Source organism: Lacerta agilis, chromosome 4 (genome assembly GCF_009819535.1).
Source record: "Lacerta agilis isolate rLacAgi1 chromosome 4, rLacAgi1.pri, whole genome shotgun sequence".
NCBI classification, from domain to species: Eukaryota; Metazoa; Chordata; class Lepidosauria; order Squamata; family Lacertidae; genus Lacerta; species Lacerta agilis.
Window position 1 is genome coordinate 5,530,072 of NC_046315.1, and position 21,668 is coordinate 5,551,739.

General features: G+C 46.3%; 1 protein-coding gene across 1 annotated transcript in view; it reads right to left on the bottom strand.

The window, feature by feature from the left end:
- Positions 1-19,802: 19,802 nt before the first annotated feature.
- Positions 19,803-21,668, bottom strand: part of CHRDL2 (chordin like 2) — a 34,945-nt gene continuing 33,079 nt past the window's right edge. Inside the window, exon 11 of the mRNA XM_033145936.1 lies at positions 19,803-19,890. Within this exon, the coding sequence (XP_033001827.1) occupies positions 19,811-19,890 (80 nt within the window). The 3' untranslated portion in view covers positions 19,803-19,810. The remainder of the gene's footprint in view (positions 19,891-21,668) is intronic.

Genomic DNA, 21,668 nt, shown 5'->3' on the forward strand with positions numbered 1-21,668 from the left:
CTCTGTGTATTCTTGCCACCTCTTCTTGATGTCTTCTGCTTCTGTTAGGTCCTTTCCACTTTTGTCCTTAATTGTGGTAATCTTTGTACGAAATGTTCCTTACAGTGGAACTGTAGTAGGCTGCAATTTGTTCCTTCCAAATTTGTTCCTTACAAATTGTGGTAATCTTTGTACGAAATGTTCCTTACATTGGAACTGTAGTAGGCTGCAATTTGGATTTTATGAACATATGTGGAACAGAAACTAGCAGATATTTGGTCTTTATGAATGAACTGATCTATTGGCAGTTACAGGTGGGTAGCCGTGTTGGTCTGCCATAGTCGAAACAAAATAGAAAATTCTTTCCAGTAGCACCTTAGAGACCAACTGAGTTTGTTCTTGGTATGAGTTTTCGTGTGCGTGCACACTTCTTCAGATACACTGAAAACAGAAGTCTATTGGAACTTCAGTCTATATTATGGCACTTTATGTGTTGTTTATGTGCAAGATAAACATTTGATATTGTGATAAGAATATATAGAAGGAGTATTGTTTATGTGAATCCACACCCGGTTATGTCTGGTGTGTTTGTCGAATGTTGTTCTTTTCTGCAAAGGATGTACCAGGGCTGCTTTCTCTTTCCTGTATCTTTGTAGTATCTTACGGTGGTTTGTTTGGGGGTTTTTTTTTTTTTTTGAGGGCATGACGATCCCTCATTTTCATTTCCAGGATCTTTCATCCCTGGCACCGTGAAAACCTTTTGACGTTCACCATACGGCAGGATGTTGCTGCACTGGGTTCTGGAATGACGGCAGAAGCCGAAAGCCGTTCCCCGGAGGGGGGAGACATTCCAGAAACAGCCACCCACGGCCAAGCAAGGACATCCAGCACCCAAGAGCTGTCTTTTCTCATACCACCCACCCACCCACCTCGGCTTGCCAAGAGTCTTGCTTTTGCTTGCTGGTGAGACGCAGTCACTTCACGGGAAATCAAAAGGTTGGAGTCGCTTATTAAAAACTGGGTTCCAGGAAGGAGTGGCGGTAGACAGCTCAGCGGAAAGGTCAATTCGCCGGTGGAAGGGGGAGAGCAAATAAACCAAGGATAGAATTTACGTATAAGCTAAACAAGCTATAGCTTAGGGCCCCACTCTCTTGGGGGCCCCCGGAAAATTTAAAGGGGGAAAAAAAAACCTGGACGTACATTTCCAAAATATAAGATAAAAAAACAAATAAAATAAAACCTACATCCAGCAACAGTGTTTTGTGTTGTGTAGGCTCCTATTTGTTATGTGCAAATGGCTTTAAATACCCATTAGGTCCACAAATGACCATATAGCATATATTCAACACAAAAAACAGCGACAACCTGTTGTTGACAAAGGGCAGCTGGACGTACAGGTGAAACTCGAATCTGGACGTACAGGTGAAACTCCATGATATTCTAATTTTTTGAGTTTCACCTGTATACAGGGCCTCATTACCTTCAGTAGCTTAGGGCCTCATCAAACCTAAATCCGGCTAGGAGAATGACTGGAAAAAAGACAGGCTGAAATGGCATTTTGCTTTATTTTACTTCATTTATTAAATCTCTATCCTCCACTCCGCCCCAGAGGAGCCAACAGTGAATAGTTAAAACAATACAATTAAAAATCAAAGAATTGTAGATTTGGAAGGGACCCCCAAGGGTCCTCTAGTCCAACCCCCTGCAATGCAGGAATCTCAACTAAAGCAGCCATGACAGATGGCCGTCCAACCTCTGCCTAAAAACCTCCAAGGAAGGAGATTCCACCATTGTTCCACTGTTGAACGGCTCTTACTGTCAGAAGGTTTCTCCTGATGTTTAGTCGGAATCTCCTTTCTCGTGACTTGAAGCCATGGGTTCGAGTCCTGCCCTCCAGAGCAGGAGAAAACAAGCTTGCTCCCTCTTCCATGGGACAGGCCTTGAGATATTTGAAGATGGCTATCATAAAAAACTAAGATCATGGCCACTGGTCCCATCACCTCCTGGCAAATAGAAGGGGAAGAAATGGAGGCAGTGAGAGATTTCACTTTCTTGGGTTCCATGATCACTGCAGATGGTGACAGCAGTCACGAAATTAAAAGACGCCTGCTTCTTGGGAGAAAAGCAATGACAAACCTAGACAGCATCTTAAAAAGCAAAGACATCACCTTGCCGACAAAGGTCCGTATAGTTAAAGCTATGGTTTTCCCAGTAGTAATGTACGGAAGTGAGAGCTGGACCATCAAGAAGGCTGATCGCCGAAGAATTGATGCTTTTGAATTATGGTGCTGGAGGAGACTCTTGAGAGTCCCATGGACTGCAAGAAGATCAAGCCTATCCATTCTCAAGGAAATCGGCCCTGAGTGCTCACTAGAAGGACAGATCCTGAAGTTGAGGCTCCAGTACTTTGGCCACCTCATGAGAAGAGAAGACTCCCTGGAAAAGACCCTGATGTTGGGAAAGATGGAGAGCTCAAGGAGAAGGGGACGACAGAGGATGAGATGGTTGGACAGTGTTCTCGAAGCGACTGGCATGAGTTTGGCCAAACTGCGAGAGGCAGTGAAGGATAGGCGTGCCTGGCATGCTCTGGTCCATGGGGTCACGAAGAGTCGGACACGACTGAACGACTGAACAACAACAACATCATATAAAACGTCAGAATGTTAGATGAGCCACTGGATCAGGCCAATGGCCCATCTGGTTCAACAGCCTGCACTCACAGTGGACAACCTGCAAGCAGGATATGAGCACCAGAGCCCTCTCTCCTCCTGTATTTTCCAGAAACTGCTATTCAGAAGCATTGCTGCCTCCAACGATGGAGGGAAAACATACCCGTCATGTCTCCTAGTCCTTGGTAGCCTTTTCCACGACTATTTCCAACCCTCTTTTAAAGGCATCCAAGTTGGTGGCCACAACAGCAGCTAGAATTTTGATAGCTAAGAACTGGAAGACAGAAGAAATACCAACGATTGAAGAATGGCAGATGAGAATGGCATGATGAATTTTAACAGGGAGAAATGTAAAGTACTACACTTGGGCAGAAAAAAATGAAAGGCACAAATACAGGATGGGTGACACCTGGCTTGAGAGCAGTACATGTGAAAAGGATCTAGGAGTCTTGGTAGACCACAAACTTGACATGAGTCAACAGTGTGATGCAGCAGCTAAAAAAGCCAATGCAATTCTGGGCTGCATCAAGAGGAGTATAGCATCTCGATCAAGGGAAGTAATAGTACCACTGTATTCCGCTCTGGTCAGACCTCACCTGGAATACTGTGTCCAGTTCTGGGCACCACAGTTCAAGAAGGATACTGACAAGCTGGAACGTGTCCAGAGGAGGGCAACCAAAATGGTCAAAGGCCTGGAAACAACGCCTTATGAAGAACAGCTTAGGGAGCTGGGTATGTTTAGCCTGGAGAAGAGAAGGTTAAGGGGTGATATGATAGCCATGTTCAAATATATCTAAGGATGTCATATAGAGGAGGGTGAAAGGTTGTTTTCTGCTGCTCCAGAGAAGCGGACATGGAGCAATTTAAATTATACTTTAAAAAATCATTGTATGATAGAAAATTAGATATAAGGTGGAAGAAAAGGTAGACTTTAGATTTAGAGTTTGGTTATGATGTAGGAATTGTGAAGGTATGAGTTGAGATATTAAATAAGTTTAATGATTCTTTATAGTAAAGTAAGATATTTTAAGATGGTAAGAAATTACTAAAGATGATTCACAAGGAACGCAGGAAGTCAGGATACAATGTTAAGGATAGATCGGGGGTCGGCAACCTGTGGCCCTGGAGCCGCATGCGGCTCTTTCGCGGCCCTGCCGCGGCTCCGGGGCGGCTGCCTGGGGCGCGGAGGTGGTGCGGAGTGGTGGGGGCACTGCGCCTGAGAACTCCTCGGCCGGAGGGAAGACGCGCCAGCCAACCTATCTTAGAGGGGGAAGCCCTCTCTCCCACCCACCACACCCCCCCAAAACAACTTTGAGCTGAACCCCAAAAAACAGGGGTAGATCACTGCTGAAAGTAGATCACAGTTTCTTGGGAGTTGGCCACCCCTGGTATAAGACATGTAACTAGAATAAAAATTTTTAAAAACCAAGCAAATAATTGTAATAACTACTGTAATAAAGCACTGCTATAATTATATATAATTTCCCTAAAATTTTGGTTTCATTCGCCTTTCCGTGCTGAAATGTCGCAACCTGAAGGACCATGGCTTCCCCCCCCCCCTAGTTTTGATCCTGGGTACGCCCCTGAGTCAATGCAAAAAAGTAAGAACTTATTCTTGTTGTTTTTACTAATTATACTTTGCATTGGCTCCTATACGTTATTTATTATTATTGCATTAAGGTAAGAAACAATATATGCAGCGTTATATTTGTTTTAAATGTCGCAATGGTTTTGCGGCTCCCAGGTTTTTTTTTTCCCTTTGGAAACGGGTCCAAGTGGCTCTTTGTGTCTTAAAGGTTGCAGACCCCTGGGATAGATGTTAAGGATAGCATAGGTTTTTTGTTTTTATTGTAGTTTTGTTTTTGTTTATTACAGTTGTATTGTTTTGTATTGGCGTGTTTGTATTGTTTATATAAAATTTAATAAAAATTAATAAAAAAAATTTTAAAAAACAAGTTGGTGGCCTTGACTGCCTCCTGCAGCAGCGAGTTCCACAGTTTATGTGCAGTAACTGTTTGGTAGCCAAGGTAGAAGAAGAGTTTGGATTTGATATCCCGCTTTTCACTACCCGAAGGAGTTTCAAAGCGGCTAACAATCTCCTTTCCCTTCCTCCCCCACAACAAACCCTCTGTGAGGTGAGTGGGGCTGAGAGACTTCAGAGAAGTGTGACTGGCCCAAGGTCACCCAGCAGCTGCATGTGGAGGAGCGGGGAAGCGAACCCGGTTCCCCAGATTACGAGTCTACCGCTCTTAACCACTACACCACACTGGCTCATTATTTTTTATATTAGGCGAGTAATTACAGGTGGTGTGTTTGACATTTGATTTATATCCACCCCTGCAGCTCTGAGCACCTTGCACAGACCTTTGTTTACATTAAAATAAAATTGGGGAGGGGGGGATAGAGAGAGAAGAGGAGCCTTCCAACAAGATGTGGATTTTATCCCTCGAGGGGAGGGTGGCTGCTCTCGTAAGTATTTAGCTGGAGGGGACTCACCCAAACTTTGTTCTCTAATTACCTCTCCCCAACGCCAACCCCCGTTTTCTGGCTCAGATCCTCACCTCCAAGCCAGCTTAGCCCCAAAAACTATTCCAGTAATTCCCAGCATCACCCCATTGTTGACGTTCATCCAATGTTATCCGGGGTCGCCAAAACAAGAAGATTTTGAAAGGAGCCCTGAAAGGAGATCTCCAAACCTAGTGAACGGAGATGGCAAATGCAATTCAATGTAAGTAAGTGTCAAGCAATGCATGTCAGGGTAACAACAACAACAACAACAACAATTTCACATATATGCTCACAGGGTGTGAACTGGTGATGAACAAGGATTGTGGCCGCTGGTGCCTGCTGACATTTTCTAGCAGCCGCAGGTGAGAGCTGAGTGCAGGATGAGGACCAAAAGGAAGACGAACTACCGGTACCCCAGAAGGAGCATGAGGCATTCCTCGCCAGAGGTACCACCCCCTCTCCTAACACCCCATGAATTCAATGAAGGAATAAATAAATCCTGCAGTAAAAGGGGATGATGCAGAAAGGGAGCTTCTCCTGCCTTGGTTTTCCCTGGAAGCGGAGGGAAAATCCACTCGGCAACCTTCTCTAACCCACCTTCTGCCCCGGGCCTTGCGTTCCGTTTTTGCTTTGCAGGTGCAATGTTGCATAATGGACCCCTCCCCTGCTCTTCTGGGCTGCACTGCAGATTGTCGGCATATCGAGTCAGCATATTGAGAGAAGCCAGTAGGAGAGCACTTCAATCACCCAGGACATTCAATACAGGACCTCAAAGCAGCTGTCTTATTGCAAAACAATTTCAGAAATAGACTGGAAAGAGAAGTGCATGAAGTGTTCAGGGAAGATAAGAAAAAAGGTTTTTTTAAAGAACTTTCATTATTAGATAAAGCATTGTTACAGAAGCAATGGTTCTTCAACATCAACTTTGTTGGACTGGTCATGTTGTGCGGATGCCTGATTATTGTCTCCCAAAGCAACTACTCTATTCCAAACTTAAAAATGGAAAGCGTAATGCGTTTCGATGTGTTTTCGAACTGCTAGGTGGGCAGGAGCTGGGACTGAGCAACGGGAGCTTACCCCGTTGCCGGGATTCGAACCGCCGACCTTCTGATCAGCAAGCCCTAGGCTCTGTGGTTTAACCCACAGCGCCACCTGGGCACAAAAGGAACCTGATCATATCAGGGTTTAAGACTCCCTCTTCCCAGATCCTGGTCCGACAACAGAGAACATTTTTTAATGGATGAGGAGAAATTTGTTTGGTTTGCATTTTATTAATGTGAGCCTACCTATTTTCCACTTCTCGGAGCTATAAGTGAACGAAAAGGTATATATATCCTTTGCCCTTCTCTGAATGGTGTGGTGCAGTTTTTGCACCAAAAATTGTGCATTTGCTGGGAATCACAAGTGGAGAAGGAAAACTCTGATCCTAAACACCCACTGCCTCCTGGGATATCTTTGGGAGAAGAAACAAACCCTACAGAAATCTGGAGTCTTGTACGCCAGTGTTTTTCAACCACTGTTCCGCGGCACACTAGTGTGCCGCAAGATGTTGCCTGGTGTGCCATGGGAAAAATTGAAAAATTCAAGAGAATTACTTTATATATAGTCAATATAGGCACAGAGTTAAATTTTTTAACATTTTCTAATGGTGGTGTGCCTCGTGATTTTTTTCATGAAACAAGTGTGCCTTTGCCCAAAAAAGGTTGAAAAACACTGTTGTACGCCTCCTTCTGGCAACTCCTGCAGCCAGGCTGGTGCCAAACTTATTGCTTTCCTTTCCTTTGGACCACATCAGTGAGGCCGAGTCTTGCACCCCCCGGAAGGTCACTTTGGGGCTGCTAACAACTTGACCCCCGAAGGCACACTCCATTGTCCCTTGAGACAGACGTTCTTCCCTGATGTTGCCCTGATGCTACCATGTACTGCTGTCTGGAGGGGCTCTAGCCCAAGCAAATCTGGATAAAAGTGGTCCCTGAGATCATCTTCCGAGGCCCTCCTTCGTGTGCCTCCTCCTTGAGAGGTCCGGAGGGTTGCAACATGAGAACGGGGCCTTCTTTGCAGTGGCTCCCCGTCTATGGAATGCTCCCCCCAAGGAGGTTCGCCTGGTGCCTTCATTATACGCCTTTAGGCACAGGCAAAAAGGTTCCTTTTCAACCAGGCCTTTGGTTGATCTTACTTACCCATTTAGAATGTGGCTTTGTTGGGCGGGGGAGATTATTGGGTTATTGCTTTTGGTTTGATTTTATATTTTGTGGTCTTGTTGTGAACTGCCCTGAGACCTCCGGGTATAGGGCGGCGTATAAGTTGAATAAATAATACTAATGATAATTACGTTTATTGCAAATTCATACCGACTTGTGCTTGTGATGCTGTCAGGGTAGTCACACACAAGCCTGCTCTTCAATACTTTCAGTTGAAGCTGAATGTTGGAAGATTCAGGAGAGATAAACGAATGCTCTTCTTCACGCAGCTCGGAGTTAAACTGTGGAACCCCCTGCCACAGGAGGCAGTGATGGTCACCCACTTGGACTGATCCGTGCAGGAAAAGGCTATCTTCTTATGTTCCTCTTTTTAAAAAAGTTTTAAAAACAATTTTATTGAAATATCCATAAAAAAATAAAATCCAATATTCATACAATATTGCATTCAAACTCAAAAAGTTACAAAAAGAACAAAAAGCAAAAAAAGAGGTAAGTTACATACACAAATCATATAGTATTACATTGAACTTAAGAATTACAAAAAAAGAATTACAAAAAAAAGAAAAAAAGAAAAAAAGAAAAAAGAAAAAGAAAAAGGTAAGTTACACGTCTGCTTCTTGGGAGAAAAGCAATGACAAACCTAGACAGCATCTTAAAAAGCAAAGACATCACCTTGCCGACAAAGGTCCGTATAGTTAAAGCTATGGTTTTCCCAGTAGTGATGTATGGAAGTGAGAGCTGGACCATCAAGAAGGCTGATCGCCGAAGAATTGATGCTTTTGAATTATGGTGCTGGAGGAGACTCTTGAGAGTCCCATGGACTGCAAGAAGATCAAACCTATCCATCCTTAAGGAAATCAGCCCTGAGTGCTCACTGGATGGACAGATCCTGAAGCTGAGGCTCCAATACTTTGGCCACCTCGTGAGAAGAGAAGACTCCCTGGAAAAGACCCTGATGTTGGGAAAGATGGAGGGCACAAGGAGAAGGGGACGGCAGAGGATGAGATGGTTGGACAGTGTTCTCGAAGCTACCAACATGAGTCTGACCAAACTGCGGGAGGCAGTGGAAGACAGGAGTGCCTGGCGTGCTCTAGTCCATGGGGTCACGAAGAGTCGGACACGACTGAACGACAGCAACAACAACAAGTTACACACACAGCTCACATCCAATTACAAAAACGAAAAGAATTACAAATAATAATAGGTAAGTTAGAGATAAAAGTTAAAGATATAAATTAAAAGACTTCCTAAAGTTCTACTTCGTGTTCCTTACGGATACTCCTGTCAGTGCTGTTTATTTTATTTTTCCCAATCGAGCTTATATCCAAATACTATTATTTATACCTACATTTTCTTAACTCCTGTGAGTGAATCATTCCAAACAGATCAACAATCTTGTTTCAACTCCTTCTTTTTTCATATATTCTTCTTATGTTCCTATGTGCTCTTTGCGCCTGCGAAAGCTTTGGGGGCCGTCACACTGCTTCATTTCCCATCAGGGCATATCCCATAACTTCCTGCTGAAATCCCGTAACATTTTGTATAGCCAACACTCATACCTAGAACTTGGCTCTGACTATGATGGCGATTGCCAAAACACCCAGAAACATGCCGTAACTTAAAAGCATAGAACAAAACCTCTTTTGAAGTCTGGTTCTGGCAAAATTTGGAGATTGTGCCTTCTCTGCCAGCTTTTGTTGGGATACTAAATCTGATTGAATTGTGTGTTTTCCAAACGTTCTATGCCCAATGGCATTTCCTGGTACCTGTAGGGGCCGGGGGGTGGTGGTGAAAACCTTGCCTGGCGTTCCTCTTTTCTTTTGCAAATGTGCCATTCCCATCCTAGACATTTACTGGCAAAACCATCAGAGAGGATGCTAGACTCACAGGTGCAAGCAGATCAATAGAGACTCCCGGCTGGTGTTTTTGATCACACAATTCACCATGGGCAAAAAAGAAAAAAAGGGGAAGGGAGAAAAGGAAATCGCAGGGAGGGTGAATCATGACCGCAAAACTGGAAGCGACTCCAAAGGAGACGTTCAAGAGCCTTCACCAAGCAAGGCTGTTGTTTGGGTGGCAAATCTGGCTTCAGTTCCTCCTGACAGCAAAGCAGATATAAGTAAAGGTAAAGGGACCCCTGACCATTAGGTCCAGTCGTGTCCGACTCTGGGGTTGCGGCGCTCATCTCGCTTTATTGGCCGAGGCAGCCAGTGTACAGCTTCCGGGTCATGTGGTCAGCATGACAGAGCCGCTTCTGGCGAACCAGAGCAGCGCACGGAAACGCCGTTTACCTTCCCGCCAGAACGGTACCTATTTATCTACTTGCACTTTTGACGTGCTTTCGAACTGCTAGGTGGGCAGGAGCTGGGACCGAGCAACGGGAGCTCACACCGTCGTGGGGATTCAAACTGCCGACCTTCTGATCGGCAAGCCCGAGGCTCTGTGGTTTAACCCACAGTGCCACCCGCGTCCCTTCCTATCTGGGGCAGGTGTTAAAGCTTTATGGATGACACTCCTCTGTTTGAAAGCAGTGCTTGAAAGAAGAAGAGGAGGAGGAGGAGTTTGGATTTGATATCCCGCTTTATCACTACCCGAAGGAGTCTCAAAGCGGCTCACATTCTCTTTTCCCTTCCTCTCCCACAACAAGCACTGTGAGGTGAGTGGGGCTGAGAGACTGCAGAGAAGTGTGACTAGCCCAAGGTCACCCAGCAGCTGCATGTGGAGGAGCGGGGAAGCAAACCCGGTTCACCAGATTACAAGTCTACCACTCTTAACCACTACACCACACAGGCTCTCAGGCGATCAGGGCCGCAGTGGCTGACCAGATGCCCCAAAGGGAAACCAACAAGCAGGATTCAAACTGTGGGGGCAGATCATAGCCAAGGCGATAAGTCGGCTCACCCCTCTTGGTGCATTGCAGGATGGAGGAAGCTTCCCTGGGGCCCAGGCAGTGGAATTCAAACTGCTGATAGGCTCCAACCTTAGAAAGGCGTTTTGCTATTTTGCAGCAGGGCTCGTTTAATATCAAAGGTGCGATGTTGTGTAATGTGCAAAGCCCACGATCAAAAACCGTGGCATTAGGCACCGCGTGAAATGATAAATAATAATTTGTTCCTCTCCTCTTTCTAGGTTCCAATGCTTTACAGTTCCAAGCAGGCAGAGGGCCAGCGACAGCCAGCTGCGCCCTCAGAGGCGCAAACAGCCGTCTTATCATGTGAAGTCCTCTTGGGAAGATCCAAGAGGAGAATCACACGCTGGGTTTGCATATGCCTCTCAGGGCTGGTTCCCTGCCCCAGCAAGAACATAAAAGCACAGAAGCAAACATATCGATCAGGGGAGAAGGAACATGGCTGGCAAACATTGCCACCCCGCCAGCAAAGCCCGGAGGGAGGGAGGGCCGCCTTTGCTGCTCCACCCAATTTCCTCTGGAAGAAAATCAAAACAAAATCGAAAATTCTTTCTAGTAGCACCTTAGAGACCAACTGAGTTTGTTCCTGGTATGAGCTTTCGTGTGCATGCACACTTCTTCAGATACACTGAAACAGAAGTCACCAGATCCTTAAATATAGTGAGGGAGTGGGGAGGGGTATTGCTCAGAAGGGTGGTGGGAATGGGTGATCAGTTGATAGGTGTGGAAAACCTGTTGACGACTCTTAACGGCTGTAATTAGTCTTGCAGGGAAAGGCAAGAGGTGAGATGGCTAAAGATAGCTTTGTTATGTATAATGAGATAAGAATCCAATGTCTTTGTTCAGACCAGGTTTCTCCGTTCAGACCAGGTTTCTCCGTGGTTTTAAGTTTGGTGATTAGTTGTAATTCAGCCACTTCTCTTTCCAGTCTATTTCTGAAATTTCTTTGTATTAAGACAGCTACTTTGAGATCTTTTATAGAATGTCCTGGGAGATTGAAGTGTTCTCCTACTGGTTTCTCTGTCTTGTGATTCCTGATATCAGATTTATGTCCATTTATCCTTTGGCGTAGGGTTTGGCCTGTTTGTCCAATATAGAGAGCTGAAGGGCACTGTTGGCATTTGATGGCATACACAATGTTGGAAGATGAGCAATTAAATAGTCCTGAGATGGTATGTTTGATGTTGTTGGGACCAGTAATGGTGTTGTCCGGGTTTATGTGGCAGCAAAGTTGGCATCTGGGTTTATCTTCTCCGTTAAGAGTCGTCAACAGGTTTTCCACACCTATCAACTGATCACCCATTCCCACCACCCTTCTGAGCAATACCCCTCCCCACTCCCTCACTATATTTAAGGATCTGGTGACTTCTGTTTCAGTGTATCTGAAGAAGTGTGCATGCACACGAAAGCTCATACCAGGAACAAACTCAGTTGGTCTCTAAGGTGCTACTAGAAAGAATTTTCGATTTTGTTTTGACTATGGCAGACCAACACGGCTACCCACCTGTAACTGGAAGAAAATCAATAACTCTCAGATACAAGGAGTCAGCATCTCCCTCCCTCCTCCTCCTCCACGTTTTCAACCTCTCTTTTAAATCAGAACCAGTGAAGGCGGTGAAGGTCCTGTGTGAGTGTCTGGAGGCGGTTGGAGGATGGATGGCGGCTAACAGATTGAGGTTGAATCCTGACAAGACAGAAGTACTGTTTTGGGGGGGGGGACAGGGGGCGGATGGGTGTGGGGGACTCCCTGGTCCTGAATGGGGCAACTGTGCCCAGAAGGACCAGGTGTGCAGCCTGGGAGTCATTTTGGACTCACAGCTGTCCATGGAGGCACAGGTCAGTTCTGTGTCCAGGGCAGCTGTCTACCAGCTCCATCTGGTACGCAGGATGAGACCCTACCTGCCCATGGACTGTCTCGCCAGAGTGGTGCATGCTCTAGTTATCTCTCGCTTGGATTACTGCAATGCGCTCTATGTGGGGCTACCTTTGAAGGTGACTCGGAAACTGCAATTAATCCAGAATGTGGCAGCTAGACTGGTGACTGGGAGTAGCATATAACACCAGTCCTGAAAGACCTACATTGGCTCCCAGGACGTTTCCGAACACAATTCAAAGTGTTGGTGCTAACATTGAAAACCCTAAGCGGCCTCGGCCCAGCAGACCTGAAGGAGCGTCTCCACCCCCATCGTTCAGCCTGGACAATGAGGTCCAGCGCTGAGGGCCTTTTGGCAGTTCCCTCCCTGTGAGAAGTGAGGTTCAGGGAACCAGACAGAGGGCCTTCTCGGTAGTGGCACCCGCTCTGTGGAATGCCCTCTCACCAGATGCCAAGGAAATAAACAACTATCTGACTTTTAGAAAACATCTGTTGAGGGAACTTTTTAATACTTTATTGTGTTTTTAATATTCTATTGGCAGCTGCCCAGAGTGGCTGGGGAGGCCCAGCCAGATGGGCGGGGTATAAGTTGTTGTTATTATTATTATTATTATTATTATTATTATTATTATTATTAGTGTGGTGTAGTGGTTAAGAGTGGTAGACTCGTAATCTGGTGAACCAGGTTCGCTTCTCCGCTCCTCCACATGCAGCTGCTGGGTGACCTTGGGCTAGTCACACTTCTCTGATGTCTCTCAGCCCCACTCACCTCACAGAGTGTTTGTTGTGGGGGAGGAAGGGAAAGGAGGATGTTAGCCGCTTTGAGACTCCTTCGGGTAGTGAAAAGCGGGATATCAAAGCCAAACTCCTCCTCCTCCTCCTCCTCCTCCTCCTCCTCCTCCTCCTCCTCCTCTATTATTATTATTATTATTATTATTATTATTATTATTATTATTATTAGAGTTGAGCTTCCTAGCTGCGTTTTTTGCTACCCTAACTTCAACAGGCCTTTCGTCAGAGTGGAGTCACTTCAACGGTATCTCATTTCCACTCCTCCTGCAAAGTGTGCCTCGATCTAAGAGACAGATCAACCTGCCAGGTGTGGCATTGCCCAGTCACTCTGTTTTATAGGAGGGGAGGCAGGTCGGTCCATGATTAATGGGCACACATAGGTGGCGTGTCCTTCGCTGGCCTTGCCTCAGAGTCCTCTGCCAAAGGAACGTCAGCCGAAGTTTTACCGCTGAAACGCATCTCAAGGTAGCAGCAGCAGCAGCAGCATCCAGAGAAAAGGAAAGCAGATCACAGACATCTGGCACCAAAGTCTAGGCAGGAGAGGTGCTGGAGCACCAGAAATGACAATGTGCATCTTTTTTTTTATTGCTGGGGGGGGGGGCAGAATTGAGCGGAAATTAGAGGCAGGAAGAATTTGGAGAGAGGAGAGAGGTAGAAATGAAGATCTGGGAGATAAGGAGAAGCCTGGCCATAAATGGGAAAGACAGGGAAGGAGATGTCAGTGAAGGGAAAGAGAGATTGCTGGGGATTGTGGGGTGCAAGATTCGGACATTTACTGGCCATCCAATCTGGATGACATTTGCTTTCAGCTGTGCTCTGCATCATAGCTGTCAACTTTCCCCCTTTTTTAAAGGGAAATTTCCTTATTCCGAGTAGGATTCCTCGCAAGAAAAGGGAAAAGTTGACAGCTATGCTCTGCATGCCTTCGTTCCATCTTGAAACAGGAGGGTTCAGAAAGGTAAAGGGACCCCTGACCGTTAGCTCCAGTCGCGGACAACTCTGGGGTTGAGGCGCTCATCTCGCTTTATTGGCCAAGGGAGCCGGCGTACAGTTTCTGGGTCATCTAGACAGCATGGCTAAGCCGCTTCTGGCGAACCAGAGCACGGAAACTCTGTTTACCTTCCCGCCGGAGCGGTACCTATTTATCTACTTGCACTTTGACGTGCTTTTGAACTGCTAGGGACTGAGCAATGGGAGCTCACCCCATCACAGGGATTCGAACCGCCAACCTTCTGATCAGCAAGCCCTAGGCTCTGTCACGGTCCCCACCACATCCATTGAGTGAGCTTAACCACAGAGCCTAGGGCTTGCTGACCGGAAGGTTGGCAGTTTGAATCCCCACGACGGAGTGAGTTCCCGTTGCTCGGTCCCTGCTCCTGCCAACCTAGCAGTTCGAAAGCACGTCAAAGTGCAAGTAGATAAATAGGTACCACTCCGACGGGAAGGTAAACAGCGTTTCCGTGCACTGCTCTGGTTCGCCAAAAGCGGCTTAGTCATGCTGGCCACATGACCCAGAAGCTGTACGCTGGCTCCCTCGGCCAATAAAGCGAGATGAGCACCGCAACCCCAGAGTCATCCACAACTGGACCTAATGGTCAGGGGTCCCTTTACCTTTACCTATATGATATTGAGCGACAGAATTATCTGGTTGCAATAAGGAAATTTTGCCCATGCTATGATTCTTTCCCACCTGGTCATTTTGACACTTTTTGCAAAACTTTTTGACACCCTGTTTGCAAAATTTGACAGTTCCAAAATACAGGTGCTCTTTCAGTTTCGCAAGACTTCGGCTGTAATTGAGGGTCAATTTCAAAAAAAAAAAAATCCACTGGGAAAACGGTTATGTCCCTGTGGAGATGGCAGTATTGAGTCAGAGGCTCATGTACTTTCACCCTTTATAAAGATTTGAGGAGTGAGGTTATTACCCCTCTTCTATTGTCCATGCTGGGTTGCTCAACCAGTTACAGTGTCCTTTCTCTTGGCAGATCAAGATGATCAGGTGACAGCAAAAACGGCAAAGTTTTTAGCAGGGACAATTAGAATAAGATCTATTATTTGATTATTTCAGTAAACTCGCAAAATGTATTTTCTATAGTGAAGTGTTTACCTCTATCTTCAGTACGTTTTATTTTATTGCGATGGTTAGTGGCTGATGCAAATAAATATTATTCTGCTTCTTCATTCCAAGGAAACTTAACCTGCACAAGAACCTGATTTCCCAGAGTGGCGTGTAACAATATGATTAAGGAAGGCATTATATCTATAAAATAGCAAGAGGTGGATGTGTACTAAGACCAAAGCCTAATGGGACATGATTTATAACGAACTGAAAAACGTCTTTAAAAATACTTTTAGTAAAAAAACCAGATGCTTTCTTATTGGGTATAACAGAACAAAACCCCCCAAAAAAGACTTAAATATATTCATGTATGCTACCACCGCGGCAAGGAAAATTTTAGCCAAGAAATGGAAGCAGCAGGAGCTTCCAACATTGGAAGAATGGCAGACTAAGATGACTGAATATGCAGAACTGGCGAAGCTGATGGGGGAAATCCGAAACCAGTGTGACGAACAGTTTGAAAAGGACTGGAGTAAAATTTTACAATATATGAAGGAACACTGTAAACATTTGAAAACGTTTGCAGGACTGACTTAATTTTTTTTTTTTAAAGTTAAGACTTGACACCTGTTTACAAATAACAGAGTTAATGTTTTGTTTTAAGCACAGAAAGAAGGTAAATAGGGGGATATTGAAATGATAAGATGGATGTGAATATCTATGGAAGCCAGGGTGTGGGAGGGGAGGAAGTCGATGCTCAGTTTGAGCAAAGATGTATGTGATGACACGATTTTAATTGATTGTGACAAAGGGGGGGGAGGATAATTTAATAATTTACTTTTTAAAAAATAAAATAGCAAGAGGAGGATGCTTGGCTTCAGAAAACAGTTTAATCCGATCTATGAGACAGAGATACACATCTCCAAATAAATAGATTTCTCCCCAAACACCCCCAATCAAAACAGGCATAAATACATTTATCAGACTGTGAAACTTCCCCCCCCCCAAAAAAAAATGGACAGGGGTGAGTGCAAGTCCTCCTCTCGTGGACCACATGGATCTTGGGAAGATGCATCTCTTGTTACGAGTCGAGTGCAGTACAGAACGGCGTGAGATGCATAATAAATGTGATATAACCATGTGCTAAACCACTACCATAGTGCACAGTGTGGACAGTCTGCGCGAGACCCGTGGCGCCAAAACCGCCATCGTTCCAGGCACAGGCGAGTGATGGGGTGAAAGTCTGTTTTTAAAGACAGGGAGAGCTGGAAGGGTTTTCTAACTCCACGTGGGAAGGGCTGAACCACTTTTGAGAACGTGAGAGCCTGCTGGATCCAGCCAATGGCCCATCTACTCCAGCATCCTGTTCTCACAGGGGCCGACCAGAAGCCCGCAAGCAGGATCCGAGCACAAGAGCCCTCTCCCCTCCTGGCAGCTGGGATTCAGAAGCATGGCTGCCTCTGACTGTGGAAGCAGAATGCAGACATCGCGTGTCCCCGCAGCCTCTCAAGTCTTCCACACAGCTGCCGCGGGCAAGCAGCCTTTACCAGCTCTGCCATTTTAAATATATTTATATATACAGTGCATATGCACCTAGGTAGTTTGCATGTGCAGGACAGTTGCCGAATGGATAGCTCAGTTGGTTGGAGCCTGGTGCTGATAATGCCAAGGTTTCAGGTTCGATCCCCATACGGGACAACTGCATATTTCTGTATTGCAGGGGGTTGAACTAGACGGTGCTCAGGGTCCCTTCCAACTCTGAAATTCTACAGTTCTACGGTAAAATGTTAGAGGGTTTCTTTTAAAATCCCTCTAGCTCAGCGGTTCCAGAAGAAAGAAGAAGAAGAAGAAGAAGAAGAAGAAGAAGAAGAAGAAGAGGAGGAGGAGGAGGAGGAGGAGGAGGAGGAGGAGGAGGAGGAGGAGTTTGGATTTGATATAGAATCATAGAATCATAGAGTTGGAAGAGACCACAAGGACCATCCAGTCCAACCCCCTGCCAAGCAGGAAACACCATCAAAGCATTCCTGACAGATGGCTGTCAAGCCTCTGCTTAAAGAAGGAGACTCCACCACACTCCTTGGCAGCAAATTCCACTGTCAAACAGCTCTTACTGTCAGGACGTTCTTCCTAATGTTTAGGTGGAATCTTCTTTCTTGTAGTTTGAGTCCATTGCCCCGTGTCCGCTTCTCTGGAGCAGAAGAAAACAACCTTTCTCCCTCCTCTAGATGACATCCTTTGATATATTTGAACATGGCTATCATATCACCCCTTAACCTTCTCTTCTCCAGGCTAAACATACCCAGCTCCCTGAGCTGTTCCTCATAAGGCATCGTTTTCAGGCCTTGGACCATTTTGGTTGCCCTCCTCTGGACACGTAAATAAATATCCCGCTTTTTCACTACCCGAAGGAGTCTCAAAGCGGCACACATTCTCCTTTCCCTTCCTCCCCCACAACAAACACTCTGCGAGGTGAGTGGGGCTGAGAAACATCAAAGAAATGTGACTAGCCCAAGGTTACCCAGCAGCTGCATGTGGAGGAGTGGAGACGCGAACCTGGTTCCCCAGATTACGAGTCTACCGCTCTTACCCACTACACCACACTGGCTCTCAAAGTGGGTGGTATCGCTCGGTGGGATTATGCAGTGGCGGAGGAAGCCTCTCGGGCACCTGGCGCACAGCACCCAAGGGCGGGGCAAACCGCCCATGGGGTGGGGCAGGGAGTGCAGCACGGCGCGGCGCCCATATAGGCTAGGGCTGGGCTGGGCTGCATGGTACCCGTAGGAATGGGCAGAAGCGGAGCTAGCAGCATCGGCGTGCGTCACGGGGGTGTGTGTGCCAGCATTGGCATGCATCCGGGGGGCACCACCCACGGTGATGTTACCCCCCTCAGGGATGGCACCTGGGTCAGGCTGCCCCCACTGCCCCCACCTTGCTTCGCCTCTGGGATTACAGAGAGGGCGCTAAGAGGCAAAGGAGGAGCAGGGGGCTTCTGGAGGAGTAAACGACTACCATCAGACTTTGAAAAACAGGTATCAGTGGGTCAGGTTAATCCATTTTGCTAATTTGGATATTAAAAATAAATTGAAGGCACCGCAGAAAGAGGGGGAAATGTAGTCAAGTTTTAAAATGTCGAACTGATTGAAAAATGAGTGAAATGTATATAACTGAAAAGTATATATAATATGTTCATCCATTTTGCTATGTATTTGCTATTTTTATCTTGTGTTTTTTATGCTGTGAACCGCCCTGAAATCTATGGATGAAGGGCGGAGGACAAATTTCATAAATTATAATAATAAAGTAAATGGTTTCAACTGACTTTGGAATAAATGTGCAGTTGCTACTGTTTCGAATTGTGTTGTGTTGTTATCTTCCTTGGTGGGTTGTGCAAACTGCTTTTCCGAAGAACGCCTTTCATAGGGTAAGGTAGCGGAGGGAATGGGGATGAGTTTGTGGAACGCCGCCGAGGCGGGGAGATTTTGGGCAACCTCTGCGCCAGACGCCCTTTCCCCTCCGGCAGCCAAACGAAACAAAAAGCAACTTGACATAAGGCTTGCATTCAAAATTCAAATGAGAGGCAGAAGGAAAGTGGGCTTTTTAAAGCGTAGTTGGTCAAAGTATCCAGGGGAGGCCGTTCGAAATGTGGAATGCCTCTTCCTGTTCCTGGATTCGGATTTCAAGTCCCAGAATTTGGAGTTTGAAGTTTCACCAGTTCTTCTTGGTTGCAAACCAAAACCTCGAGTGATGCAGAGACTCCGACAGAGCAGCCGGGAGCCAAACGCAAAATATTCCGTTTCTGCAACGGAAACCCTCTTCCTATTTGACGCGTGCCCTTTGCTATCCCAGAATGGTCGGTGCAACAGCAGAATTAAAGCTCTATTACAACTGTTTCCTACGAGCTCGATAGGAAGCGGCAGCCCCTCAGTCTCCCCTTCCCCTAAAGGGTTAAAGCATCTTTCTTGGTTCTCTCCCCCCCCCCATAGCTGTCAAGTTTCAGATTTGAAAACAAGGGATCGGCAGTCTCACCTATCCCGGGGACAGTCACATGTCAGTGGTGGGTGGAGCCAGAAGCAAAAGTGGGCGGAGCAGCAATGTAAACTCCAAGCGGGCTCGGGCTCAGAGCGGAGCAAAGAGGAGGGCAGCCATGTGCTCCGCGCGATGGAGCCCCATCGTCTTCTTGTCTGATCCCATCAAAACAGGACAGGAAGCAGCAGCTGCTCAAAGGCAGCCAGGCTCTGCCCACCAGCTAACCCTATTGGCCGGCTGAGGGGCTCGGTGGCAACGGATAGGGGCTGATGCAGGGGGAGGAATACACCCCCCCTGTAAGCACGGGAAACGGCTCCCACTTGCTTTGAGGGCTGAGGCTTTTCTCTCCAAGTAGGCGAGGTCTTCCCACCCAGTCCCTGGCCAGCAGGGGAGGAGCTGCTTCCATTAAAAACGGGAAATTTAAGGGAAATAAAAAAAAATAAGGGAGAGCAGCGGGAAACTGCTTGAAATAAGGGAGAATCCCGGGGAAAACGGGATACTTGACAGCACTGCTCCCCCCCCCGCCCCCCTTAGCAGGAAGCAGGCGAAAGAGCCATCCATTCACTCTTGCAGCATTTGGAAAGGCTGGTTGCATCTGCAGGTTCTTGAGCGTCGAAGCCAAGCGGCCATCTTGCTCGTCTTCATTGCCGTGGGTTAATTTGCTGGCATTTTCATAAAGCTGGTTGTAGATTGTTTTTTCCTGTGTCTGCGGCGATACTTTACTCAATAATGCAACTTCCCCCCCATATATATTAATATCAATAGACTTCTCGACACCCCCCCCCCCCCAATCTTTTACAAGTTCTTTATTTCTCTGTCCGGACTTTCGGAGATCTTCGCCTCTGGGCCTTGCACCAGGAACGTGTTCCAATAAGCTGAGAGAAGATGGAGGGATATTCATTACTCACTATTCCCATGAAACGTATACCCTATAAGGGCAATAAACTATTTATAGAATATTATCTCTCTCCCCACACACCCACCACCCATCCTAAAAAAAAAAAGCTAGAAAAGAGAAGGATCCTCTGCTACTTTAAATACTAATTTATTGCAGCGTGACCTTTTGCAAATGAGAATCTCCTTCTGCAGAAGAACCTCCCTTTGCGAAATGAATCTATTCCTTCGCAGACCACACGCCCTATATAAGGAACACAGGAAGATGACTTTGGCTAGGTTAAAACATTAAGCTTGGTATCGCCTAGACCAGATTTTGGCAGCCTGACGAACATCCAGCTGCCTTGACTATAACTCCCATCATTCCCAGCCAGCACAGTCATCTGGTCGTGCATCTGGCCACGGTGGACCTAAATTTTTGGGACCCTGAAACTTCAACTAACATGGGGGTCCCTTTGCAACCAGCAATTGGGTACCATCAATATCATCTTCAATGGAATTGTTCCACAACAGATCGCCACCCCCTTTACAACACCTGTGCTGCTGGTTCTCAAACTTTGAGATTGTTGAAATATTCACAAAATAACCCATTCGAGTTGTGCGACTCAAATTGGGTCTACGAGCCCCAATTTTTTTAAAGCAATATGGACTCAAGTTGCTTCTGGGGCCCCTCCAGGATTAGGAGCCCAGAAGCTGCAGCTTCATGAGTTTCATAGTACATCCAGCCCTGGCACTTGGAGGGGCAGTTGTAATGCCAAACAGCTGGAGGGCACCAGGTTGCCAAAGGCTCCAGAACAGCCACGACACAATTGCTAACCTTAGAGAGGTATCCATCTGCTGGCCTTTTAAGAAAAGAAACAAATGATTCCTACAGGAAAGCAAACCCTGTCCTTGCAGTTTCTGGTAACAACACTTACATATCTTCCAGGAATGCTCCAGGAGCTATTTTTAATACGGGGGATTATTTTTAATATCGGGAGGGGGGAACGGATTCGCCTGACACATCTTCCGCTTCCCAGAATGCCAGATGGATTGCATAATATTATTAGACACCAAGCAGCTCTACAGACTCGGGAAGGATGCGATTCGGCGTGGGTGGGTTTTTTTGCAACCCTCTGCCCGCCCTCGACGAAATGCAAGCGGGTGTCTCTGGCAGCTTCTGGTGTCCCGTAAAGTGAAGAGAGGGAGGAAAGACTCCCAGCAGTCCAGTGACTAACATGGCGCAGAACAGGAAAAAAAATTGCGAGCTTAAGGCAACGTGTTCGCACCTGGTTAAGTCTGCCAAGGCAGCTGGTTTGAAGCTCACTCCATATTCCTTTCTGGCGCTTGTCAGGTTGGGAAAGTGTTTGGGAACAAAGAACAGGGCAGAGGAACCAAGGCAGTAGAAGCAGGAGGAGAATTTCACGGTGGACGAAGAATCATAGAACTGTAGAGTTGGAAGGGACCCCCAAAGGTCCACTAGTCCAACCCCCTGCAATGCCAGACTCTCAGCTAAAGCAGTGTTTTTCAACCACTGTTCCGTGGCACACTAGTGTGCCGCGAGATGTTGCCTGGTGTGCCGTGGGAAAAATTCCAGCCAGAATATCAGCTTTGTGTTCAGCCAAACAGGCCCTGGTTGCGCACTGAATAAAGTATTTTATAATTTTTCATATTTCTGTTTACTTACTATTTCATAATAAAGTAATTATAAAATACTTTCTTTGTGTTTATTTGATTCCTATTCAAGAGAATTACTTTATATATATTCAATATAGGCACA